Genomic DNA, 27,980 nt, shown 5'->3' with positions numbered 1-27,980 from the left:
AGATGTTAGAAATATCTATTTATTGAAACAAAACGAAAATTTTATAATACAACAGTCTTTATTTATTCTTATTTCAATAAAGCATTGATCATTTTTGGAAAGAAAAATAAACATACAATAGTTTCACAATTGGCTATTACAGGTGCGAAATACATACTGAAAAATTTCCTAAAAATACTTTGAAAATATTATTGATATCTTAACCTAAAAATGCCATATTGTTATTGGTCGATAATGAGATCTATACCATCTTGTCCATATCGAGATTTATACTTCGTAATTAAATTTTCATATCACTACATAAAAGGTATTATTAATATGTTAATACAGTAATTATGACATGCGTTTTCAAAAACAATACTACATTTTTAACCTACATTTACCTCTTCATATCTTTTAGTCGATTTCTAAAACTTATATATAATTTTTTTTAACATATTGGCAAAGTGTTTCTTGTTAGCAGAACTGAATGGACATGTAAGTGCCTTGTACTATCGTTCCATACCAGATTTACAAGTACAACCATTAATCGAAGAGTACAACGACACATCTATTTTTCTACTTATCTATGAAAAGCTGTATTCATTTGCACTAAAATGTTCCACTACAGTCGCTAATTAAAAAAAAACTACATACTGATAAAAAAATATATAACTTACTATTGCAATCTCTGGTACTCTTTACTACAACATTTGTTTTGTTGATATCATTCACTTTTTATTTTTTTATAATATTTATCACTTCGAGTCAGTTTCAAGGACAAAATAAAATCACTTCTCATCTTGTATAGTGTACTTATTCCTACAGGTTGATATCTTATTGCATTATGAGATCCCAGCCTCTAATTTCACGTCCATTATTTGCTTGCGCGGCCCCTTGAGGCAGTTGAGCCGCCTTTGTACAGCATCTCGATCTATTAAACGAAACAAACCGACTTCAAATATCTGTCAAATGATAAAGTATGCGTATGATAAAAGTAGCCATATTACAAAACTATACAGATATACCTCCCATCTATACAATATTTTAAATCTGCTCAAAATATGTATAAAAAACCCAATCAGAAATAGGGTTCTAGTTTACTAATGTAGCCATTGTAATACTTCTTTTGAAGTTAGGGAAATGTTATTTTATTCATTAATGTCGTGTTGAAATGGGTCTTACATTTTGAGAGCGTGTTCCGATGGTGTGGATGCAGCGGTTGGCGTTGTACCAGAGAGTGTAGCAACACTTGTGCAGACATGTAGCGTCGCTCGCACTCCTTGACGTCGCCGAATAGTTCTTCGATAGCTGCCATTTGGCACTGAAACATATATAAATGTTATTCTCTGTGGAAAGAGCGCCATATCCGTCGGCGATGCGATCCAATATGACTGTTAATGTGTCATTTAATATATTCACAAGCGAGAAAACCTGTCTCGCCCATTCTACGCCCTTGATTTTAAAATTGGTAGTAAATGTAAATTTAGATCTTTCTTTTGTTTAATATTAATATTCATAATTACCGAAATGTTTGAATAAACTTTCATTTGATTAGCTGTGCAAGCTTGTGTCTTTTTTTTATCTAAATGTAAAGTTAATTAAGGCTATATATTGTTATTATAATTAATTTGAATTCACTTTAACAGAACGTATATGTTTTTCTATCTCTACTAATAGTTACTAATTTTTTTACAATTAATTTTACAATTATTCGCTGATTTTCAAAAATTCAAAATATGACGATCACATTTAAGTCTTACTTACCAGTTCTATAGCATGTTCGTAAAGTATTTTATCACAGACTGCCGGCGTCACGCCTGCATCATGGAGACGCCTCGACTCATTCACAATCCATTTGTATTTGCCGTTCATTAGCGAGACCACTGAAAGTCAATATAAAATTTAAAAAAATATCTATATATTTTTAGGAAATTGTAAAAATACACTTATGCCTCATTAAAAAGTTATGACTATATTAAGGAATAACTTATTTTGAACTAAATAGTCATTTAAATTGATGAACGTTAGCGTGTTTTGAGAATGAATTATTATAATTTGATAGTCATAAATAAGCACGTTTTAATCAGATAAAAGTGTATTTTAGTTAAATTGAAAAGTCTTTATTATTTTTTTGTTTATTGTATTGCAAAATCTAGACACTTAACATTTGTTGAAAAGAAACTTCTATTATAATCTTGAATTTAAAGACAAACAGACAGACACCTTCTTTTGCTAACTAGCGAACTGTGGAATCAACTGCCGGCGGGGGTCTTCCCTGAGATATATGACTCTCTCAAACTGTTCAAAGTTAGAGTGTATTCCTCCCTCAAACTGCCCTTTCTGGGATTAGGTTCGTTTACTATTCTATATTAAAAAAATTCGAACTGTCTCGCGCTAAGTCTCAAATCTGAAGCACACAAAATGGACTCTATGCTTCACTATTTTTTATTTAAATTCCAAGTCACCTAACAATAAACTTACCGCTCCGCACTTGTGGTGTGGGCTGAAGACTTCGTGAGCGGTAGCACTCGGCGGCCAGCCTTAGGCCAGCCGCCAACGCCTGCATTGCTTGTACCAGAAGACCTAGGCGGACGCTCTCATTGCAACGCTCTGGAAATAGATATAATCGGCGGGTTAGAATAATTTCTGAAAAGTTAACGATCACTACCTACCAAGTGGCAATTGTCTATAATTCAATTCGGTCTAAAATACATCAACGCAATGTAAAGTAGGTTCCATGATAGTATAAGGACAATTTGACAATAACAGATGAACGAATTCTTTAGATAAACAACTCTTTTAGTTCTAAAAAAAGAGGGTATCTTTAGAATATTATCTGCAACTACCCTCAAAACTCACAAAACTAGGACAGTTATTTTTATCTAAATTAAAATATTAAAGTAGGTACAGTACCATCTGAAGCATCCATGAGAGCGGCAATGGGTGCGCCGCAAGATACAGCGAGGTCGGAGAGCAGCTCCGACAGCATCAGCACAAAGTTCAGCTGAGAGAATACCTTGCTGTGCTCCTCCTGTAAAGATTATTTCATGTGATTATTCATAATAAAATCTATTAGGAGTGTGTGAATTGTGAGAAGTGTTTAAGGAAGTTACAAAAACATATCTAAAATAAATGATTTATAGTACAAAGTAAAAAAAGTTTTAAATTGAAAAAAGTTTTATATCAATAAAAACCTTTAGGAACTAAGTTTACAAAAATATGTTTCCGAACAATTATGCTGATTAATAGCAAAGACGTCCTTATTATATAAATAAATAAATTCTTTAATTTCCTTGAAAGTGGTATACATTTAAAAAAAGGCAAAATCAGCCATATTAAAATAGCATGAAAATATCAAACACATAATAATTAAAAGCAATTAAATTATTTATTGTCAAATTCCATGTTAGGATCTCAAAACTTACTAAGAACTCATAATAGAACCTTGTCTTCAAGAATCTTATCACAGCATTACATGGCAGAGATAGGTTAGTATTAGGTACTTTCATTACTAAGGGGCAATATACATACGGCAAGTATGGTCTCCTCCTGCAAGTTGGGGATATAGACGGGCGGGTCGTGAGGCATTTTCAGCGCCCGTAGTAAGGCGTCCGGTAACGCACGCTTTGGCGACGATGCTTCGCCGCTTGCCTTCAACGCCAGCGGGACTGGCGGGGATGAGCCTTATATGAATGAAAAACATTTAAGAAAAACCGATCAATTCTATGATGGTAGGTGTGATAATACATTAACACATATTATTAGGACAACGCGGGTTGTGAGTGTTTGACGCTATATGAAACAAATATGAAATTGAACTAGTAAATTATCATTTATGATATTTAGATATTATATAAAGTGTTCGTTTATTTCTTTTTTTGTGCTAAAGTTTTTTAATATATTTTAATATTAATAAATATTGATTATATGATGGATTTTTACTATTGGCTATATTTTAAATACTACAGCATGGCAACCACATTACATCTTGTAATATTTATTATTATTAGGTTTAACAAATTTTATTTTTGTGTTTGTGATGTAAATAAGAGTATTTATTTTACTAATAAAATAAAAAAAAATATTTTACTTCCTTTAGTAATAATTATTTTATTAATAGATTGTTAATATGCGGCCTTTTACGCTTTGGATATGACGCATGGCACAATATAAAAAAAGAAAAACGACTATCATATAAAAAACATGATTAAATAAATAGAAAGGTTAATTGTTAATAGGAAAAATATATTTTTTACATTTAAGATATATTTTAATTAAAATTATTATATTTAATTGTTATGAAAAATACTTAGGACTTTCCTGCAATTAAAATCCTTTACCATCCATTGAATGATTTAAGATTCCGATATTCCGAAGGTTTCAGGATTTAGACAATTTAATTTTTTTTAAGTAAGAAATCTCGCTGTTGGCCTTAAGGGCCTTTACAGCTCAGCTCGGGCTGATTTGGCGAGCGTAGCTCGGTCTGAAATGGCGTTTTATCCCGCGGCTACCGCAAGGGAGACTGTGAGACTCGCACCTCGGCTTGGGCCGTCGCGGGGTGGTCAATCGCCTGAAGGGAGGACGGAACACATAATTCACACTTTTTATACTCACGGCTAGCGTTCGTAGGCGAAACCTGCCAAAGCGAGGGCGGTGGGGAACTTCCAGACGCGCTGCGACGACGTCGTGTGGACGGCGGAGTGCCCATTGTGAATGGAACCTATGTTCAAATTGAATTAATTATTACAATAACTTATACTTAACAAAAATCTATGTGTTAAGTAAAATAATGTCGTGTCTCTTAACATCGCAGCTTAAAAAGGTTTTACTGTTTACAATTATAATAAACGTATATATAATATGTTATGATATAAAATGGCGTAGCAAAAATTTAGACCTGGGTGCTAACATTGGATTAGTTTATTTTTTTTTGGACTATATATTTATTGCTTAATACCTAACTACTACTAACTACTAACTACTTTTGCATAAACGTTATATGCTGTATTCATGTTTGCACATATTTAAGCGTAGGTTTTTTAATCTTTTTCGAGCGAATTTGCTATACATTATTTAGATAGGAATTGTTACTCATTGACAATTTAACGTTGTAAAGGCACCCAAAACACTAATATGCTTAATAATATTAGTATAAACATTAAAAGGTAAATATTTCTAACAAACTAAATCTTTTCCATCAATATAGCGCTGTAATAAAATATAAAACTCACGGTAGGCGGAGAAAGTGAACCAATGTTGGTCGCATTTCGGTTGTGATTTGATCTCAAGACGTCTATTGGCTGCGAGCGAGGTACATTTGTGTTAGAAACAAGTGGATTCTGAAAATGTATATAAATAAATATATATTGAAACAATATATTTTCACATTATTCTTATTTATGTACATACATTTTACAGTATATACATTTTCTGTAACAAATATTCTTGGGTATACATTAGAATATTTCTTATAAACTAATATGTATGTTAATAATAATAGATTTGACTGAATGAATAAACTATTATATACATAAATCTTCTGCGTGTGTGTACAACCCTAATCGGTTGGACCAATTTTGATGATGTTTGTGTTGTCAAGACAATTAAAGAATGATGTTCAATTAGATGATATTTATTGTGTGTACAAGACGATTGTCAGGTGCACTGGTTCACTAATAAATCAAATTATTAAGCTAAACGTATAACGAAACGCCTATGTGTCTTTGTTTCGTCCGTGTCCAGAAGTACAATTGTTTCGGGTTGTTAGGGCCAGGGCTCAGGGCACTGATCTTAAAACCTATAAGTGTATACCGAAAGTAGTATTGATACAAAAAAATATTGAGACTTATTTTTTTAACGTATTAAAACCATTTTAATTTCTTACTCATGCTGTTTTTGTGTATAAGGAAAATAAAATTACCAATGAATTATCCAGATTGGTTATGTTTAATGCATTTACATAAAGTGATTCATCGCAGTACTCGTGTACAGTAATTACGTAATTAATAAACATTTTATTTAGCGTCTGTTTATATTTAATTATAAAGCAATAATTATAAAATAAAAATAAGCGTCGTGTTATAAAGAATTATATGCAACTTATGTAACACAACATTTTTAAAGGAAACAAGTTAGCCGCAAAACTACAAGTACTATAGAATTAGAAGTACACTAGAAATCAAATAACAACTTTTGTAACATAGATTTTAAGTTTTTGTGTAAAAACGTATATAAGAATTTTTGCAGTAATTTTGTTCAATTGCCACATTACCACAGGGAACAAATTCTCCACAGATTCACGCGTATTTTTATTTAGATGCAAATTTTATCTTTGTTACATTGTTACTACAAATTTTAAGTTGAATTTTAAGTAAACACGTTATAGTACTTACCCTTAACGGCCCGACTTGATCAATAGTGTGAGTGGGCGAATGGGGAGAATGGGGCGAGTGGGGCGAATGTCGTGTATGGGGGGATGTGGCTTGCAGGGCCAGCGAACGCGGTCTGGACGCTGCCTCAGAAGATGATGAGCCAGAATATTCGCCCGAACCACTTTCTGGATGTACCACCACAAAGTCCTCAGCGCCTGCCCATACTGCTTCCGATGAATCGTCTAAAAAAAAATTAATTTATTAGTTTAACAAATTTAACGTGTACGAAAAGCTTTTCATAACTGAATAATGCTTTATCGTGCGACTCTCTCTTGCCTTAGACCCAAAAAGTCGACGGCGTGCGTCAGGCACATACGGCTGATCACCTACTTGCCTATTAGATTAACAAATGATCTTGAAACCGATACAGAAATCTGAGGCCCAGACCTAAAAAGGTTGTAGCGCCATTTTTGTCGTTTATTAAAGACAAATTATAAATAGTTTTTATTTTATATCTCAGTTCATTAGTAACAGATCTATAAAAGTTTTTAAGTTAAACAATACATCGCTATAATGATATTTCCTTTTTACAAAATACCATATCACATATATTATCTCAGATGTCGATAGATTTCCTGAGCACTGAATACATAATTCAGCTGACACGAAGGTCGAACTGAGTCGACATTTGTATTGTTCCCGCGCCAAATTGCGAAACGTCAAGAAATTTGTTTATAAATAGTTTACTTTTACGTACAAAAATAATTATTATACACGAATAAAGAACCAAGACTCGCTGGTATTGACTTTAGTTTTAAAGTTTTCGTCTGTAATATAGAAGAAACATTTCATGACATAACAGGAATAATTATACACACACAAGATATTTATAAAATAAATTCTAATCAAATATAGTAAAACTGTATTTTCTGTTTGTATGATGACAGCTGTAAATAATATATTATTATCAATATTTTTGCGATGAAGGCTAGTTACACTTGACAGGAAAATTATATAGATATTGCAAAATAGTACAGCCAAATGAATTATTACTATAATAAAATTGATATAGCACGCTCAGTTCCCAACAAAAAGGGTTATCTACGGCCACTGCCATTATTCTGTCCGAGTTAATTTTGCAATCATTATTATAATATATAATAAGAACGTCAGTAGGTATAATGAATAATTCTTATTGAGAAGTCTATTTCATAAGGTCGTTAGGCTGACATGTTAATTCTTTAAGAAAAAACTAATATCTAATACATTAAACTAAACAAATGAATGCGATCAAGGATTTTACACAAACACTTTGCTAATTGGGAGTTGCGATACTTGCAAACCAAAAATCAATAGTAATCAAAGATTGTTGCCAACTATTATTTGTCCTTCATACCAGCAGAACAATACAAGTTTACGTCCATCCTTTGTTGACAATAATAATTATAAAATGACTATGACAACAACGTATGTTACTAATTTCTGCGTTTACCAAGTGTGTTAAAAGTACCTACCAGATGAGACAGGTTGAGACTTCCTAGTGGGTTGTGCAACGGGTAAGGGTTGGGCTTGCGGCGTGGGCTGTGGCAACGGCGCCGACGCACGACTCAGCCCGCTCGGTATAGTAGTATGCGATGCTGTCCCTAAAGAGAAAATAATAATAACTATCCATAATGCCACGGCAAAACATAACAATGGATTTCTGTGCTGTCGAATCCATCACGCACATATATATTATTGAACGCCGCTATGTTATATGATAGCGGGCGCACTTGTATATTTTGAATCTTCATGCACCAAATATAAGCAAGTCGAATACTAATATTGACGTCATTAAAATCAATACATTTTTCTTCAATTAAGCGATCAAAGTTATATCAATAAATTTTGCATAAAAGTAAGAAATTATCTTTGAAACTCTCGGTAGTGTCAATAATGTGTTCAACGTGCAACATAATTATAATCGGCAAATAATTTATTATTCAAATAAATAATATCATAACTCGGCCATAGTATCGTACAATAAACCCTAATATCTTCATGATTCTTATATTCATACAACGCAGAAATCTGTTATTTTCATCTTGCAAGCATTGTTCAAAAAATGCGACGGTAAAAGCTCGTCGTATGAAATAAACGCAAAACAGACAATGTAAAGGAAATTTTGATTCCTTTTAAGCCGTTAGCAAGTTGATGAAAATTATGGAACATAAATAAAAATCACAAAGCCATGCGGGTAACGCTTTGAGATGTATGATGCGTAAAATTGTTATCACCCACCCCATGCAAAGCGAATTAAATCAATGTTATACCCTGACTCTCCCACGACTCCTCTAGGATATAGTTAGTTTCGGGACGGACTTCGTTATCACACTCCAATATATCGGGTAGATCTGAATCCAAACCTGAACAATATAGCGTAATCGTAACCGAAATGCCGTATATCAATGCAAAAATAAACCATACATTTATCGCTAGAGGTCTAATATTTAGCGACGCATAAATTGATCTGCATTACTGAACTTCTAATCAAATTAACTCCATACCATTTGAGGAGCGCTTGAATAAATGCACAATGACAAGAAAATGTTCTACCACTTTCTAACACGAGATCTTGTGAGAATGGAGATAAGAAATCGATTTAACTTACATAATTTTTTATCGGGCGTACGTCTTATATAAAAAATCTCAAAATATAATCATTTATCAAAACATTGTCTCATATAAAAAATCTCAAAATATAATCATTTATCAAAACATTGATTCATACAAAGTGTGGTGACCTCTTGACACTTCATTAAAGCATGTCGGGTCAACGATCGCAATGATTTGCAGAAACCTATTCATCTCCGATAGATGCTTATCAAAAACATTGATGAACAGAAACGACTACAAATAACTAAATATTTAACATTCAAGGTCTGTTTAAACCTCGGAATATAGGATAGTGGAACACATTTTGAAATAATACGATTTATTTGTATCAGTATGATTCATTCATTAATCATTATGCATCGAAGTTTCACGATACGATACGTGTTGATTTTGTATAAATCGATTTTACTGCATAATTGACTAATTTGACATTGGTCATGAGTGGTAATGTAATGGAAGGAATCATATTGAAAATATAAGCGACACACTACTGGCAAAGAGACCTTATAACTACTATATAAATAGACGACTTTTTGTTTAGTTAGTATAAAAAATTGTTATTACAAAGCCACTTATGAATTCAACGTTCAATTAATGATAAAAAAGACGTGATTTGCGAAACAAAAAAAAACTGAAGCCGATAAAGATTTACAAATAGCTTACTTATGATGGACGTTGTCCTGGGTCTTTGTAAGAATTGATGGTTAAAGAAGACTTCGAAAGGCATGCGTTCGCGGGCATTGCGCCGAAGCAGACCGATCAGCAAGTTGCAAAGTTCGGGGCTCGTTCCGGCTGGCATTCTGAAATTCATATTTCATTCATTCAACACGGATCATAGTTTATTATAATGTCCCAACAAAGCCAGTTCCATATGCTGGGGTGCATAAACATAATAAAGTAATCGTGTCTAAATCTAGTAAAAAAAGATATACATAAAGATTAGCACTTTTGTCATAATAATTATAAAGATAATGCATAATATTATCTAACTAATAAAGGTAAGATATTTGTCCATAGTATCATTTGTCTATGAAACAGGACCTCTCTGTCCTTTGATCCTACCGTTTAGCTCTAATAATTCATACAACCGATGACAGATATATTACGCCAAGGGTAGGAGAGTTCTGTGTAACGAAACTGGGACTCTAATAAATGACTAGACTGGTCTAGTCTTATATTTTACATGAGTCAGTTTGCAAAATAACCTTGTATCCATTATAGTTAAGCCATAATAGTTGTTTATTTAAAATTGACATAAGTCGTAATAGGATTTGACGTTAAAACTTAGGTTTAATGACAATTAGCACTAGCAGACTATAAATTCCAAAAGCCTCAAGGCTATTACTTGTAGATTCTGTAAAACATAATATCTAAAATTATCATTATAAAAATAACAATATATGTTGTAATTTATCATTCTTAAAAACTTAACAAATTATTTCGCGTTGGTAAAATATGGTTCTATCGCTATGCCTCCTCTGTGGTTTAGATTAGAACTGAAATCTCGCCGAAAGTAAAATTGTTTAAATGGCTGTGTAAAACGCACTAATAGAGAATAATCTAACAAAATAACAGAAATTCAGCGCATCTATAGCAAATTTATAAAAATAACTAAAATTACAAAAGGCTTGTGTATATGCTCAAAACTAAGCTTTACCCACCCACAAGGCTAGGAAAATCACCGGATACTTAGTTTTCTAATGAATCCATCGAAGCATAATCTGATATTATGCTGTCATTAAATAATCCGCACAAGTAGACACGCGAGAATAATGACGTTATATATGCGCAATAATGACGTGAAAGTCCGATCTACGATTGACGCGAAAGTATATGTTTTTACACTTGATTTGCACATTACATACAAAAGTATATACACAAAGAGACAATTCATAATTGAAAAGTTTTAAATGCTCTAGATGTATGGGATTATGAAGCCATAATTGTCGTCGTAGCGAACGTAAGCATTTCATCAAAGACGTTTATAAAATACTTGTCTGTATCTATGAATACCTTTTCTTTTTTTTTTATAAAATAGAGGGCAAACGGGCAGGAGGCTCATCTGATGTTAAGTGATACCGCCGCCCATGGACACTCTCAATGCCAGAGGGCTCGCGAGGGCGTTGCCGGCCTTTTAAGAATTTGTACGCTCTTTTCTTGAAGGACCCTAAGTCGAATTGGTTCGGAAATACTTCAGTGGGCAGCTGGTTCCACATAGCGGTGGTGCGCGGCAAAAATTGCCTTGAAAAACGCTCAGTCGTGGAACGGCGGACGTCGAGGTGATACGGGTGGAATTTTGTATTCTGCCTCGACGTCCGATGATGAAACTCAGCTCCTCTGAACACTCTCCATGGTAAATGCGGTAGAAGATGCAAAGTGACCCCACATCTCTACGCAACGCCAAAGGATCGAGCCGCTCGGAGAGGGATTGGTCATCGACGATTCGAACCGCTCTTCGTTGGATACGGTCAAGTGGAAGGAGCTGGTACTGGGGAGCCCCCGCCCAGAGGTGAGAACAGTATTATATGTGGGGCCGTATTTGCGCTTTATAGAGTTGCAAGCGGTGGCCCGGAGTGAAGTACCGTCTCGCCTTGCTGAGCACACCAAGCTTTTTGGAGGCTAATTTAGCCTTTCCCTCCAAATGACCGCGAAACTGAACGTCGTTCGATATGTCAATGCCAAGTATACCGATGCTGGCTGTGGCTTCAAGAAGAGTGTTTTCCAAAAGAGGAGTAGCGACAAAGGGTATTTTTTTCGCGGAAAACGCGCAAACTTCTGTCTTCTTGGGGTTAAATTGGACTAGGTTTAGTCTACCCCAGTCCGAGACTCCACGTAGTAGAGTTTCGACTTCAGACACAAGTTTGTTCCGGTACTCATCGACAACTGCCCGAGAAATACCTGCCCGGCCAGTGTAAAGAGTATCCCCAGTGCTGTCGTCCGCATAGCAATGAATGTTGCTAAGTTGCAACATGTCATTGATATGCAGAAGAAACAGGGTCGGGGATAGAACACAGCCTTGTGGGACCCCAGCATTCACGGGTTTAAGGTCGGAACATGCTCCGTCGACGACGACCTTGATGATCCGATCGGCCAGAAAGCTGGAGATCCAGTCGCATAATTTCTCGGGAAGCCCGTAGGCTGGAAGCTTCGAGAGCAGTGCTTTGTGCCACACCCGATCGAAGACTTTCGCTATGTCCAAACTAACCGCTAGCGCCTCCCCCTTGGACTCAATTGCCTCTGCCCATCTATGTGTAGGTAGCGTGTGTAGAAGGTCACCAGCCGAACGACCACGACGAAAGCCGTACTGATAATCGCTAATCAGCTGGTGGCCCTCTAGATACCTCAAGAGCTGGCCATTAATAATGGATTCCATTATTTTGGAGAACAAGGAGGTTATAGCTATTGGACGATAGTTGGACGGATTAGAGCGATCGCCTTTTTTAGGGATCGGATGTATCGAAGCGGTCTTCCAGCACTTCGGGACAGTGCCGAGCGAGTACAGGTACCGGAATAGGCGCGTCAGGACCGGAGCCAACTCAGGAGCACAATTGGAGGGATACCATCCGGCCCGCTCGACTTATGAATGTCTAAGGAAGATAGTGCCTTGCGAACAGCACGTTGCCGGAATGTGATTTCCGCCATTGAATAATCACACCGCGAAATCGTCGGTGGTGATCCCCCTCGGTCATCCAAAGTCGAGTTGGACGCGAAGAGGCAGCCCAAGAGGTCGGCCTTCTCCTTCGCAGTGTGGGCGAGCGAGTCATCCTCCCTGTGCAGCGGTGGAATGGATGGCTGACAAAAATTCCCTTGTACAGCTTTGGCGAGAGACCAGAAGGCTCGAGTCCCCGAAGGGAGTTGGGCCAATCTCTCACCAAATCTGGCGATGTGCTCTGACTTTGCTTTAGCGATTTCCCGTTTGAAGGACCTGGAGGCTGAGTTATATGCTTTTTTATGTTCGCTGGTATTGGCATCACGAAATATTGCCGCTTCCGCCCATGCATTAAAGCATTCTCGCTTTCGACGCGATGCTGCCTTGCAAGAATGCTTAAACCAGGGCTGTGACTTGCCACCGATCGGCACCGCAGAAAATGGAATAAAGAGTTCCATGCCCTGCAGAACCACTTCGGCGACAGAGGCAGCGACGGAATCTGGAACTTCCGACGAAAAGCACATAGGCCCCCAAGGGTAGGACGCAAAGAAAGACCGCATCCCATCCCAATCTGCTGACCGATAGTGCCAAATACGGCGACAACCCGAAAAACGGGGCCGAGGAGGGCGCGTAGTAGGCACAGTACTCCGGACCACACAATGATCCGATGAACCCAATGGCGGGTCAACAGAGACTTGATAGGTCTCCGGATGTGAGGTCAGCAGAAGGTTCAACAAAGAGGGTTTATGACCATCCACATCTGGTATTCGCGTAATCGCAGGGACCATTTGTGACAGGTCGTAAGCTAAAGCAAAGTCGTGAAAGGATCTTCCCGCGTGATCGGTGGTTTCCGAGCCGAGCCAATCGGCATGGTGAGCGTTATAATCGCCAAGTATCACGATTTCAGCGGTAGGAACCCCTTCGAGCAGGGAATCTGTAGCCATTTGGATGTGCTCAATGAGTCGGTCAGTTTCGGTATTTCCGCTATGGGACCTATATAGGCATGCGTAGAATCGCGGATGGTCATCGCAGTCTACGTGCAGGCAGAGGCTAGATAGGTCCCTCCCTTCAAGCGACCCGAGGCGACGAGAACAGATATCCTCTCTGACGTACACGCAAACTCCCGCCCGCGGCACAAATGAATGTTCCAATTTGAGTCTCAGTAAGGAAGAATAAGGCCGGCTTCGCAGTTTCGAGGTGAAAGTGAACCGCGTTAAGATTAGAGTTGAGCCCCCTAACATTGGTAAAGTCCACTGAGAGCGTGGAAGGGGATGCCTTCGGTAAATTCTTCCGTTTGCCCCGAGATCGAAACCTAAAGTTAAAGTTTTTTGCGCAGTTTTTGCCCACCCCAGAATACGAAGGGCAGCCTGTGCATCCACCACCGAATACTGATTGTTCCGATGATGGACGCTCAGAGCTGGATTCTCCACAGCGGAAACGTGTGGTACCCCCCTCTCTCTCCCTGAGTGGTAATCTCTGTTTAAACTGCATCTTCATATTCTGGGGGGGGGGGGGGGGAAATTTGATGGGCTCCGGGAGTCTCACTCACCGCACGAAACGCGAGTACAATAAGATGAACCTATTGCATCACTTCACGCCGGTTTTCTGTGAGACAGTGGTACTGCCCCGGTCGTGCCTGCCCGTTTGGCTGAAGCCCGAAAGCAACAGTATGGCACTCCCACTAGGAAGGGGGTTGACTGACTGCACTGGTGAAATAACCTCTGTCATAGGTTATTTCACCAGTGGGCGATGGGGTCGTCACGTCCCGACGCTACCTATCTGTAATTAAGTCAATAATGTCTATATACTTCTGGTAGATAGGACTTGATATTTTAATTAGTTTGTTCTCTGTGTCATAGTTTTTAAGATTTACATTTCCGTCTATATTGTCAAACTTCACAATTTTGGTGAATTATAACTGTGATGTTTCGTTAGTTAAACCATCATAACATGATTACTTTTCATATTTGAAGCAAATGTAACATTATTAGGCTTCGTAATTTTTTTCTTAAGTATTCAAATTAATTTAAGCTTAAACCAACTTTGCAACTGGACCTTTCTAGGAATTGTTGGCAGGAAATTATCAACGTTAATGCAAGCAGCTGTCAGAGTCTCATCAGCTGTCTTACATCTGTTCATTCTTATGCCATTTAAATTATAGAATATGAAAGAAAATAAAGAAAATTGAATAACATATAGTTTTAAAAATAATTATGATGTTTTGAAACGCTTGGTAAGGCGAGGAATTCGATTTTAAAATATTTAATTTTAGAAATTTACATTAAATGTAATATTGTTCATTACTATGCATTTTAACTATATTTTACACCTTTTGTTATTGTTAAAATCAAACTTATAAAAGAAAGAAACTAATAATATGTAAGAAAAAACATGAAAATTATAGAGTGCGCAGAGGTAGTGAGAAATTGAGATATGTTTAAATTCCTTTAGACGCTAGAAAAGGAATCTTTAGAAGTAGAAAAGGTATTGGCAGTTTACTTGTTATTATTAATTTTAAATTAAATTAAACTTGCTAAGCGTCAGTGAAATTTTAAATTAATTTATTAAAATTGTGTTAATTCATTTTAATTTGGGTATTTTAAAGTGTGAGTAATTTTATTATTATTATTATTTCTACCGTTGTTGTGAGTGAAAATATATCCGTTTAAAGCCAAGAATATCCAAAATAACTGAACTGTACGTAAATGGTGGTGTACAATGACCCGTGTGTTTCATTCGCATGTTTCACGCGCGATATCAATTAAGAGAAATAGCTCAATTTGTTCCATTATAAGGAAGTGTTATAAATTCGTCTTGAGACCGCAGACCTTGAAGTGTACCTGACGATAAAAAAGGCTAGAAAAACTTCTTCAATACTTTACAATCATATCTCATTAAACTCGTGTATCTTAGCTAGATCTTCTTTTGTCCGTCTGTAGAATGAACTAGTCTCTGGAAATCTGACTTATGGCGTTTCTATAACAATCCAGGTCTAGTGTTGTGCGTTATAGGCAATGGTGGAGTTTTATACAAGATAATTGTCCATAGGTGTAAGTCGATATTTATTAACACGTGGTCACACCTATCAGATATTACTAATGACTTGATATATCCAGAAATCCCAAACAGTAAAAGATTCCTTACTTGGGTTGTAAATCGATGCTTTTTTCGTAGAAAGCTTTGAGTTCATGAGGCGTAGTCGCTTGGAAAGGCGCTTTGCCCGTTAGGCACTGATAGACGATCGTGCCCAAGCTCCAAAGATCCGCTTTTGCATCATACTTTAGGGACATTATTACTTCAGGTGCCTGTAAAGAAAATTTAGTTATTATGCCATCGCCATCAAAAGCAATAAATTACAAGTGTAAATTAAACTGAGTACATAAAATATGTACTCAGTTAAGAACACTCACTGCGCATTATTTTCCTACATGATCTTTTTAATCCCGAAAATAATTAAATACATTTAGTACGAAAAGAATCAAATGAAATTAACTAATTATCATAACATAATTACCATATACATAGGTGATCCACAGAGTGTGACGGCCATGTTCCCTTCCTCTAGGAAACGTGCGAAACCGAAATCAGCTGTTAAAAATATTAAAGAATATTAAATTGGGTATTATGCATATTTTATTGAGACTGTAACAATATGATAACTGCCTTAACCACCTTAACTAAAAAAACATTACGATAGTCCAACCGCAGGAGTAAATTCTTAATTGCTCCGTGAAAGATTAAAACAAAATTTACCAATCTTAAGAGTGATTTCTTCGGGATGTGGTGTGCGTGGAGGAGCCACGTTGTGTGTCAGTAAAATGTTTTGCGGCTTCAAATCCCTGTGGACGATCCCCTTGGCGTGAATAGCTCGCATGGCCTCCGCTAGCTGCCGCAGGAAGGTTCGTATGGTAGCCTCGCTGAGCAGTCTGTTCGTTTGTAAATAGTCTGCGAGGTCGCCGCCATTGCAATACTGGGAACAAAAATATAGATCAGAAAAGTGCCGGAAATTGACAATTACGAGAATAAAATCAACTTTTGGAATGTTCAATGTGTAACTAAAATAGATAAACCATAATAATCGGAATCGTTAGCGCGTTACATTGTTTTATTATTTTTCCTGCTGATTGAAACATTTCTAGTAATAGGTGACCAAAATATATGCAACATAACTGATAAATATGAATCAATAAATGTTTGGAAATAATTATGATACATTTCAGATCAAATGCGACGACACGACATCTGATTTAAGCATTAGTAAGTTATTGTTGTTAATTTGCTTTGCATAAACTTGTCTCCCATTAAGAAAAAGTGTTAATGAAAAAAGGAAATAGGTTGTCGCTGTTGACGAGGACAGTTTTTATCTAGTTTGATTCGCGATAAGCCTCACATGCAGCAGGTAACCTTATCGTAAACTGATAATAGTTAATAAGTGTCAGTGAGTTACGGACACTGCGACCCAATGCTACTAGCGTTACCTTACTATAACATAATAATATACAAAGTGGTATAGGATATAGTGACTTGTGGTGATCATGGAGTTGAAGTTTATATGGTTCTTTTTCGTTGCGTCGTGTTTTGTGTAAGTAATACTTTTTAACTTTAATAATTAGGTAATGAGGTATCACATTGGATTACTTAATAAGAAAAAAACTTGAGTATTTAATTAAAATTACGTATAATAAAATACTGTAGTACTACTAAAATACAAATACTACTTGAATTTGGAAAATAAGTATGTATATATAATGTGTAAACAAACCATTGGTATTAATAACAGCATTCGAAATATAAAGTAAAAACTGTAAACCTAACTACGTATTTGCAAGGAATTATATAAAATCTTTAAAAAGCCTGTCTTAAAATCTAATATAGTTACGCCCTTGCAGCTATCAGAAATCTTATCTATCTACTTAGCACTAGTACGTCAGCTCGTTATGATAAAAGATACTTATTGCTTTCTACATAGTCACATGTTAAATTATTGTAATTCCTAAATTTCAGACAAGTATTAGTAGCACAAGAAAACGACGTAACGGAAATTCCATCTGAGATTGAGGCTAGAATTGAAGATGTGATTGAGGGAAGTGGTAATGCTGGCATCGAAGAAAAACATGATACTACAGAAGTTCCTATCATACCACAAATAGAACCCATTATAGCATCGGTTGGTACCGAGGATGAAGAGGAAATGAGGAAAAACGAAAGCCCTACCCTGATCGGTCAAGATGAACAAGAAAGTAATTCTATATCTGGAGGAGTAAATTTGGAAAAAAACGTTTTGTCTCAACCTAATCTCCCAATCATTGATGAAGAAAAGCAGGAAGAAAACTCATCCCAGGAAATATCATGTCCAAAACCATGTCTTTGTAGCATTGAAGGTGAAGAAAACAACTTAGTTGTCAATTGCGCTGGGTATTCTTTAACGGAGTTTCCATCACCTATTGATACAAGAACCACAACATTAAATTTAAACAATAATAAACTCACTGAGATACCAAGAGACATTTCATCGTTGAAAAATTTAAAAATTTTAAATGCCAATGATAACTCCATAATGGAGTTAGCAGCAGGTGTATGTATAATTGTACTATTGTTCTATCATATTATTATGGATCGTTGTGATCTTTTCTTAACTGACTTTTATATTTCAGTCAATCAGTGAGCTACCTGAATTAATAACATTAAAGCTAGCAGGCAACCGTTTAATTGAATATCCTCAAGATTTAAAAAACAGTATTTCTTTAAATAAATTGGAAGAGCTCGATTTAGGAGGAAATGATATACGCACGGTACGTTTTCTCCATTTTATATGTTCAAATATATATGTAATATAGTAATATAGACTTTATAAAGAAATGATGTAGAAAGAAGGAAGGAAAATAATTCTAACTCAAATTCAGTGTTTTTATCAGACTATGACTATGACTATTTATAATTATAATACATAACACTTATAGGTATATCTTATTCTAATTTGTATTGGCATTGGCACAAAAGTTCGAAAATTGTAAAATATTGGAAGTGTGCTCAATCAGGTATAATAGATATATATTTACGTTACAGATTTTAACACCACAGCTATTTTCGTCACTTACATCCCTACGGAAGGTTACGCTTCCCACCACAACATCAGACCTTCTTGAAGATCTATGTGGATCTTTTAAGTCGTCTTTGGAGACTATTTGTACAGAATCATGTAAAAAACAGAGTTACGACTGTCCTGATATGAGCGACCTATTTGGTGCAGCATTACCAGGATTGATATCTTTTGATAACAACGAAGAAGCAAACCTAAACAAGGGCGCTAAAGAAACAACGACAGCAGACACAACTACGGTGCTAACTACCACCAAAATACCGGAAAATAGTTCAACCACGACCGAGTTTTCTCTACGTGCTGCTGTTAATGAAGCACCAATTAGTCATAAAACCCTTAACACTCTTGTCGAAGCACCAAAGGACACGCATGAAGAAGAGACAGAAGTGAAAATAGGTGCGAAAACTGCGGAAGTACCAAAGACTGGCGGTGGTGTTGACCGAAGCGTAATAGGTATTGTTATTGCTAGTATGATTGTTGTTGTAGCCGTAATAGCGATTAAGAAGAATTGGACTTCTATCAAAAAGAGGTTTGGTTCGGCACCCCGACCAAATGACCGTACACCTACCACTAATGGCACAACGCCTGAAGAAATACCGTTACAAGAAAAAACCAACGATAAATTACCTGTTTAATAACTTATTGTGTAATTACTATGGACCTATATATGGAAGTTGTTGTTTGTAATGGATTTATATATTAAGGTGTTGTATATGTGCGTGATCTGAACAAGGAAATGACATGTAATGAAAAAGATTGATATTAATATTTAAATCAACTTGTTCAATCTTTTTTATGATGGCAATATGTAGTATCAATGTTACCCTAATTATATTTATTTAATTATTTAGAACCTACGGACAGCTATGTGTATAGGAGTTTAGAATTTATCGTGTAAATAATTGTTATATAATAAATAATATGTAAAATTATTTGTATAAATAAAATAGGTTTTGCTACTCCTTGTAATGTTTTTTATTCATTTTTTTCTTTGCCTCTTTTAATTCAGTTGGAATAAAAATAAGTCAATAAATAACTCTACACATTTACATTATTTTTCGATCAATACGTATTAAATAAAATTAATGTACAAAAAATTATGATTGCCCAAGAGAAGAGAAAGTAATAAGTGGCGTTTGTCAATAAAAGGGGGTCAGGAAACCAGCAACAATAAGCAAAAATAATTTGTCTTCGTTCGTTAGTAAATGTATAAAATACGTACAACTATCACATATTTATGAAAATATTGAATATGTGCTAGAGAACAAATGACCGCTGAATGTGGAGTACTGCTTCATTATATCCTACCCTTAGATCCCTAGACTTATGACGTGGGTGACGCGTTTAGAACTTCCTAGGACAAAACAACTGCAATTAACACCAAAAATTTAACATATAAAAATTTGGATCTAGATTTTTGACATGAATCAATATGAAGTTTAAAATGTCAATTACATAACTTCCTGTAATACTAAAGTAACCATTTTATATTTATGAAACACTTAACTATAAGTAGGTATACAAACCTGGCACGGATTCAAGATAATCGTAGTGTATGCGCATGAGAACTAATTAATGTGCTTGAGATAATTGTTATGGAGATATAAACAAACATAGTTCCACAAAATATAATAATCTTTAATATTATATAGATATAAAATAAGCATGTTAATGCACCTCTATCAACAAAAAACAGTCTTCTTGTAATAATACAATAAGTATTCGTATATTTGTAGTTACCAACAAAACGCAACAGGAAATGGTTTATAGAATAAGCGTTTAATAGTACCTTGTAACCTATTTTTTTTTGTAACATATTGTTGGTACAAAATCCAAAATCTTCAGAACACCTAACGATCTGACACCATATTAAGTATCTACTATTCATTATTATTACTCGTACGAAAAACGATAATGTCGGGTTTCCTTCGTGTAGGGCACGCTTTTATATAATCACCATAGACCACTGTCGGCTTACGAGTGTTAAAGGCATATATGTATCATAATAAATAAAGTAATATTTAAAAGTTGGACAAAAGGTTAAATGCTTTAAAAAAGAAAGCATAAAAGTCTATTCATTCCATATTAATTAAGTTCCCGGCCTCACTTTCTTATTTCGAGTAATATCAGAGAAACTGGCTTGGTTGATGCAATCATTCGTGCTTATTACGAGAATACTCGTACATATAATTTACGTAGATCTATTAGGCAAACGAAGATTTTTCTCATTGTTTCATGAGTTGAACCTTCCCTCAAAAATACTTAAATTAGACGGAAGCTTTGAGTTGACACAATGTATCTATTGTTGAAACGAATTTGTAGACGTTGCGAACGTAACGAGTGCCTATGAAGCCCTATTGAGTGTATCCAAGGACCTTTTAATAGAGCCACGTGCAATAGGGTATTTCAACAAACAGTCTGGCTATAATGACTATCTTTTCATGTATAACCTCCTGTGTTCCATATAAAGAGCATTTTCTACGTTTGTAATAATTGCTTAAACTAATAAAAACCTACAATTTTTTTATCAATTTGGAAATTTCCGATAAACGCTATAGTAATATGTAAAAAAACGACAGCTACCTTGAAAGAATCAAGTTTTTTTATTAAAAAGGTCAATATTCACCTAAATATATTTTTAAACATTATGATCAAGATATGAGGCAATACTGAAGTATCATCTCAATGGCCGTATTCAGATATATTTTACCGTCATTAATATTCATGTATTGTCATTATGTTTTATATGTGTTATATATGTTATTATGTTGGCACGTGGTCTCTGACAGACTGACTGTCTGTTATTGCGTAATCCGCGGAGATTGCCTTGACAACTCGACACTTCATTTACGTAAACAGTATGTGTTGTGTACTTTAAAACCATAAATCTCTTTCGAGAGACTATATTAGATATTATTTTCTAATATTTTATTAAATACAAGTATATTTAATATTTAAACAGAGTAAATGTAAACTTATATTTCTGCTATTTACTTTTCTTTATACTTTACAGTCTTTATAATTATCCTTCTAACGCAAAATTGAGCCTTCGTATGTATGTCCAGTTAATTTGTAACAATTGTAGATTTGTTGCCCACATTAAACATATTATACAAGTATATTTCAATACATTGAATACGTGAACAGTGAATGAAACAAAATAACGTAGCTTTTATATTTTCCAATATATACTACAAAAAGTGCAATCCCAATCGTCAGGTAACAAAAATCGGTCCGGGTCACTTTTTTGCTCTAACAAAACTAGATAAGACAAATAAGGTCTTTGTACTTCAATGAATTCGTAGGGAGGAACGAGTCATGGTCTGTTGCTGGTATGACAGGTAAAAAATACAGGCTAATGAACTTTCTATACTTAGCCGTAGGTTGTAGGTACTTACGGCTATTACGCAGCAAACACGAGTCTTGGAACCAAATATATGTTTACCCTTGACATTCTATTATAGGTAGGCGGTATGTAAATAAAAATAAACGAAAAACGTATCGTAGCGTTTTAAATATATACTTCATATTACAGATATGTGATTATGTCGGAATTAACATATCGACATAACTAGAATGCCTTAGCATCTTTGATGAGTAAACCAACCAGGCGAGAATGAATTATATATAATAAATTATCAATTTGACTATCTTATCACCGTCCGAAACGGTTAAAAATTAAATAACTAAATACATTTCTTTTGTTCTAATGATTTATGAGACACTATATCAGTAATTTTATTAATACCGATTTATGATTATTTAATCACAAAGAATTTTGTTCATAATATTTAATGCTACGTTACACAAGTCAAGCGCTTATAAACAAAGACGATAAGAGGGCGTCTCCGTGGCCTATAATGAATTCATTAGTCCCAGATATTGTGGGTACAGTCATTTTATGCGCAATTATCTCTATCGCGCCGATCTAACATCCACGAGGCGCAGACGCATGGCGCACGTGCAATGACGGTGATCCAGAGAAACGTGGCACGGCAAGTTTCTACACGACTGAACCATAGTTCAACATAAATACACCTTTCAATGTCCGTTATTTATAAACATCCTGAATTCGATTTCTTTGTTTATGTTAAATAAATATCCGTCTTATTTTTATCCTCGCTAATTAAGTACGGGTTTTTGAGAAAGATTACGGTTTATTTGTCTACCACTTCAGCGAGTCTAATGAGCTGCTATCCCTTCCTACTCTGTATTTCTTGCATTTTCAACATTTCATAATGATGTAAAGCTTGTAGTCACGAGAAACGGGTTGACTAGTCATCAGTGATATAAAGGTTAGTGGGCCAGTAGACTATATCAACAATATTGCAGCTATCTACAGCCACATAATATTTGGATAAATTTATTGATTCCTACAATAATAATTTGTATCTATGTTAACATAAATACTATGGTTCAGTGAATGAAGTAGCATAAATCAGATTAATAATGAAATCATCAATAATCCCGGATCTGATCGATTTTAATAAATGTATGTGGTTTTAAATATTCGTTATCTGAATCACATTCATTGTAGCTTGCAACGCAAAAGCGCGTAATCATTTATTTTCTGTGTAGGTATTTAAAAACCTGAAGAATACATATCTTTGGCGACACATGCAGACAACAAAATACGCAGTTAAAATTAATTCGCCAAACGTGTTTTATCTCGAGACTCAATTTGTATAAATTTAGGCTGGTTGATGGCGTGACCTAGAGTATACACTACTGACTAGACACCACGCTTTACGCGCGTGGATTTGCACGCGTAAAAAAATTCTTATCAAAAGTGTAGATATATAAAAATTATCGCGTATTCGTTTAATAACAGAAAATATGCTAATGTTTCAAACTTCCGGACATCGACTCCTTCGATCGACGAAAACGTGCTGTTTTTGCACAATAAGTTGTAATGACCGATAAACATCAACAGAGTTGTTTACAGATTATTCTAGAAGTACGGCTACATAAATTATCTGAGCACAAAGATGAAATAAAAATTAGATTTTTGCCATTTTATAACGAATTGAAGAGGTGAGCCAACGATGGTTTGACCTTGCTTTAAAACAGACAACGCGAGGCGACACGAAAGAACATTATGTTCTGTATCTATGTATGACAGGAATTAAGAATAACTGCTAATTGTTTAATGTGACTTTTGCCTCGTTGTGTGTGTAATGTAAGCTTTTGGTTATATATTGATTGCGACAGATTGAAAGCAAAGTATAATTTATAATTATATAATTTTATAACAAACATTATGTTTGTGCCGGACGGCGTTGTTATAGGATTACGATTACTTACGTCACCTTGCCACTTCTTAAACAAAAGCTAGCTAGAAACAGTGAAGTACTATCTCGAAATATGAGTAACCGGAAGCCCGGTTTAACAAATAACCGACAACGCGTTTAAAAACACGCAGTTCATATACGCTAGGGTAGTAAACATCGTTGCAAGATGTATTTGCTCGAGTCTATGGTTTCAATACAAGTTTGAAGACATCGCTTTTAAACTGGAAACAAAATGTTTAAATGCCTATATAGGCAAATGACGATTGCTTAATGCGTACGATAGCGTGTCGTTATTCGTTATCGGCAAACGGATTAAGGGCAAGGCCAGTGGGTTACGGACGGCACCTAACACTAGCTAACTACTTCACGACTTCCTGGTTATTGTTGAACTCAAACAGACCAGCAAATTAACAATGCGATTGCGTTTAATTCATATTGTGTGTTAATTTCATCCCTATACTGAACATAAATGCGTTGTTTATTTAGTTCGTTTTAACCACATTTAAACTGTTTGCTTTGCATAAACCGGAACACTTAAAATATTCATGCTAATTTAAATAAACTAAACATTTATTAAGTATTAGATTTTTTATGTATAACAAAGTTTAATTAGTACCAACTGTACTTATACGGGTGTTTAGTATACTCGTTTAGAAGCTTAATTACAATTTCGTTTCGTTATTAGAAGATTGTTTGGAATAAAGACTTATTCACCAACTATGCTATAAACTTACCTCCATAACAACGTAAACATAGGCAGTGCTGTCCATGCAGTCATGCATAGCGACAAGGTTTGTATGATGAAGGGCAGTCAGCTCGCGCAGAATCTTTATTTCTTTCACGAGGATCTCTGAAGCCTTTTGTAAACCTTTCTTCGTCACGACTTTAACGGCAACCGCTTGCGATGGATTCTGTAAAACAAAACAAACATAAACAGAAATCACAACTTCGTCGTGGTACAATTGTTTGTAGACGTGTATAAAAATGTTATGTCAAAATCTCATCGGTAATATCCTTACTATTTTTGTGAGACATCCATTTACCACTTGAAGAAAACGTGTGGGTGTTTTTGTTAGAACGGCGGCCAAACAGAAAATGCCATCTTAAACAACCATCAACAACATCTACAATATGGAGCTTTTAGAATAACGGCAAAGCAAGTACATTAACGTATAAAAACAGTTAGATATTGCTGAATACAGTTGCATAAGTGACTGCGTGTGAAATGATTTTTGCAGTCGACATACCGGAACCCACATTCTTGATTCAAAATAAATTATGTGAACTGCATTGGCATGAACGGAAACATGTGAAAGCTCCATTGCAATACAATAAAACTTTGTATATCTATATCACATTTTCGCTCGCTTTTTTCTGTACGATTTACATATGTAGTCTTTTACAACAGACCCAAATGAAGTTAGTTAAAACTGTTAAGTTGGCTAGTTACCGTTTAGATTGTTATATATATGCCATTATGCTATCGCATCGGAAAGAGGTTCAGGGCTGCGCGGACGCTGGGCTAAGATTATCCCGCCCTACATTCCATAAGTTCACCTGACCTGATTTCAACATAGTAGTTTTTAAGGATAGCTAACTTTCGTACTTATGTTTATATTAATCCGATAAAACAGTGACAAGTTTTTTACTTGAAGTTTGTCCTGGTACTCCAGAATTTTGACCTATGCTGTATAATAAAACTTGACCACAAGTTTGATGAGTTTATAAGTCTTTGGCTCTTCAGAATTTATTCTTGTCAATTTTTATTGTAAATAAAGTAATGTGTGTGCGTTAATAAAGAAGTAAATATTGCTACCTTAATACTATTATTTTTCTAGGATTTTAATCAGATAAATTAAATTGCCTATTGAATAATCTGGTTTGGGCAGTTGAGAGTTTTATTTTATTTTTAAGAAACACATTTCTTGAAATTAATATTTACTATCATTATAATCAAGTTTCAATTTAAAAGCATTCAATTTATTAAGTGGGTGATTAGGTTCATAGATTAAATGATAGGAAAATATTCTATTTCAATTAAGATAACAAATTAACGAGACAATAAGTTTACAAACATTAGCAATACATCTCAGAAAAAAGATTGTGTTTCAATTTGCTGGTTGTACTAGTTTCTTACAAAAGTAATGAAACTTAATATACCTTTAAGAACAATGAAATCTAGGCTTGCAGGGACACTTATGACATCAACCAATTCTTGTTTCCTACTTGCCTGAATACTATTTATGAAATATCCGTAACAATATTACAAAGCACACAATAGATCACATCACTTTAAAAGGTCATGATAAAAAGCCAGCTTTCATCTGATTTCAGCTAAAGCCTTTTTAAACTTACTGCAAGTTTAGATAAATTAACTTGGTTGTTGAAAAAGATAATCATAATTTAATCATTAAATTTACAAACACTATACATAGTTCTATGAAAGTACATGTTACTATGTTTTGATTATAATATTCTCCAGGCTGAATGGCATCTAATCTTATGCATGCAGGAGTAATTGTGCATTCGCAATATCTGTCTCTCATACAACAATTGGACAAATGTCTGATACAACCACAATATCACAAGTAGGCATAGGGCCGGGCCACAATTTTTAAGTCAGGAATAATTCAGACAGTGACAACACTAATTACAAGAGCAACAAGGCAAGTTTAATAAAGTAATTGAATATATATTGTATTTTTGTTAACTTATTTACTCCTAAAAATGATTAACAGAAGAAATCAATATAATATTTTATTAATATTTTTTTTATTTTGTAAATACTGTAGTATAATCTCAGCACTTGAGATATAAATGTGAGAAACAACTATTATAAGTAGGACAAGGATAGGTACATTTGTGAAATCCACTTTAGCCATATCTGAGTAATTAAAAAATTTATTGACATTTATATGAACCTTCATAATATATTTCAATTTATTTATTGTATTTACAGTTAAACAAAATTGTAATACAGTATTCATTACATAAAATAAAGTACATATGATATACTACAGTACACTAGTAATTAAAAGTTTTATATATATATATTATTTTATTTAATTTTAATGATATGATATTTGAGGCAATATGTAACAACTTCAGCCTTGATGGTCACAAAACATGTCAGTGTTCAGGTTAAGAGATATTTTAATAAACTTTATAATTTGATAGTATGAATTGGTCTAGTTTTGTCAACAAACGAATATCTTGTTTTTATTTTTATGTGATATTGAATAATATTAAGAAAATTAATAAGCTAATATTTATATTACTATTTAATATTAGCACTCAGATATTAAGGGAATATTGTTTTTGTTTGTATCTAAACGAGATTAGATGAGTAATGACGTACCTTTCTCTTTCTTCCTTTGTACACCATTGCAAAGGCACCATGGCCTATTATGTCTTGTTTTGTAAATTCGTATTCACCAACTTGGATAACATCCATTTTTACTAATGCCTTTCCTTTAACCACAGACATGTTGAGTTCTTAAAATCACTGCTTAGTAAAAGACAAAAGATCGATACGATAATTTTGGACTACTTTTTAAAAGGAACTTGAATAAGTGCTACATTATGGTGATAGCTCCTAATCACTTCCGCAAAGTCTCCGTGTACATTACGAGTAATTCATTGCAATCAGTTTAGCACTAACAAGTCATTGTTTATCTACCAAATCACAACATGAACAACAATGAACTGCAATGAACGTAAAATGTAGAAAAGTGATTTTATTTTGTGTTTGAGATGGGCAATCCTAAGTTGCCATTAAATAAATCCACAGATCACACAAACAGTGTAAAGTTTTGGTTTGCCAGTTACATAAAATTTTTACACAGTTTCTTGAATTATTCCACAATTACTTGTGTCAATATAGGTACAATGACTAGTTACATTATCATTAATATAAAGAATTCCTTGAACCT

The 27,980-nt window shown here is 34.7% G+C and overlaps 2 protein-coding genes across 5 annotated transcripts; one reads left to right on the top strand and one right to left on the bottom strand.

Moving 5' to 3' along the window:
- Nucleotides 1–8: 8 nt before the first annotated feature.
- LOC123709981 (serine/threonine-protein kinase unc-51) lies at nt 9–27,801 on the bottom strand. Of its 3 annotated transcripts, none has more exons than XM_045661630.1 (17): nt 27,407–27,801; nt 24,783–24,959; nt 16,411–16,627; nt 16,172–16,245; nt 15,802–15,962; nt 9,672–9,808; nt 8,666–8,758; nt 7,868–7,996; nt 6,375–6,595; nt 5,214–5,321; nt 4,597–4,702; nt 3,514–3,650; nt 2,896–3,013; nt 2,464–2,592; nt 1,747–1,865; nt 1,165–1,303; nt 9–913 (listed from the first exon to the last, which is right to left on the bottom strand). In XM_045661630.1, the coding sequence occupies exons 1-17, from the start codon at nt 27,533–27,535 to the stop codon at nt 825–827; spliced, it is 2,283 nt and encodes a 760-aa protein (XP_045517586.1). In that variant the 5' UTR covers nt 27,536–27,801; the 3' UTR covers nt 9–824. The 3 variants fall into 3 exon arrangements, with proteins under 3 accessions (XP_045517586.1, XP_045517585.1, XP_045517587.1); XM_045661629.1 differs by having other exon boundaries at nt 10–913; nt 3,514–3,665; XM_045661631.1 differs by lacking the exon at nt 8,666–8,758 and having other exon boundaries at nt 12–913; nt 3,514–3,665.
- On the top strand, nt 15,028–19,719 carry LOC123709983 (podocan-like protein 1). Of its 2 annotated transcripts, XM_045661634.1 has the most exons (5): nt 15,028–15,141; nt 16,878–16,914; nt 17,662–18,232; nt 18,312–18,449; nt 18,724–19,719. In XM_045661634.1, the coding sequence occupies exons 3-5, from the start codon at nt 17,849–17,851 to the stop codon at nt 19,390–19,392; spliced, it is 1,191 nt and encodes a 396-aa protein (XP_045517590.1). In that variant the 5' UTR covers nt 15,028–15,141; nt 16,878–16,914; nt 17,662–17,848; the 3' UTR covers nt 19,393–19,719. The 2 variants fall into 2 exon arrangements, with proteins under 2 accessions (XP_045517590.1, XP_045517589.1); XM_045661633.1 differs by lacking the exons at nt 15,028–15,141; nt 16,878–16,914 and adding an exon at nt 17,037–17,239.
- Nucleotides 27,802–27,980: the final 179 nt, after the last annotated feature.

The sequence above is a fragment of the Pieris brassicae genome, chromosome 5 (genome assembly GCF_905147105.1).
Source record: "Pieris brassicae chromosome 5, ilPieBrab1.1, whole genome shotgun sequence".
Taxonomy (NCBI): domain Eukaryota; kingdom Metazoa; phylum Arthropoda; class Insecta; order Lepidoptera; family Pieridae; genus Pieris; species Pieris brassicae.
The sequence above is the reverse complement of the archived record's forward strand: the minus strand, read 5'-3'. Positions and strand labels throughout refer to the sequence as shown.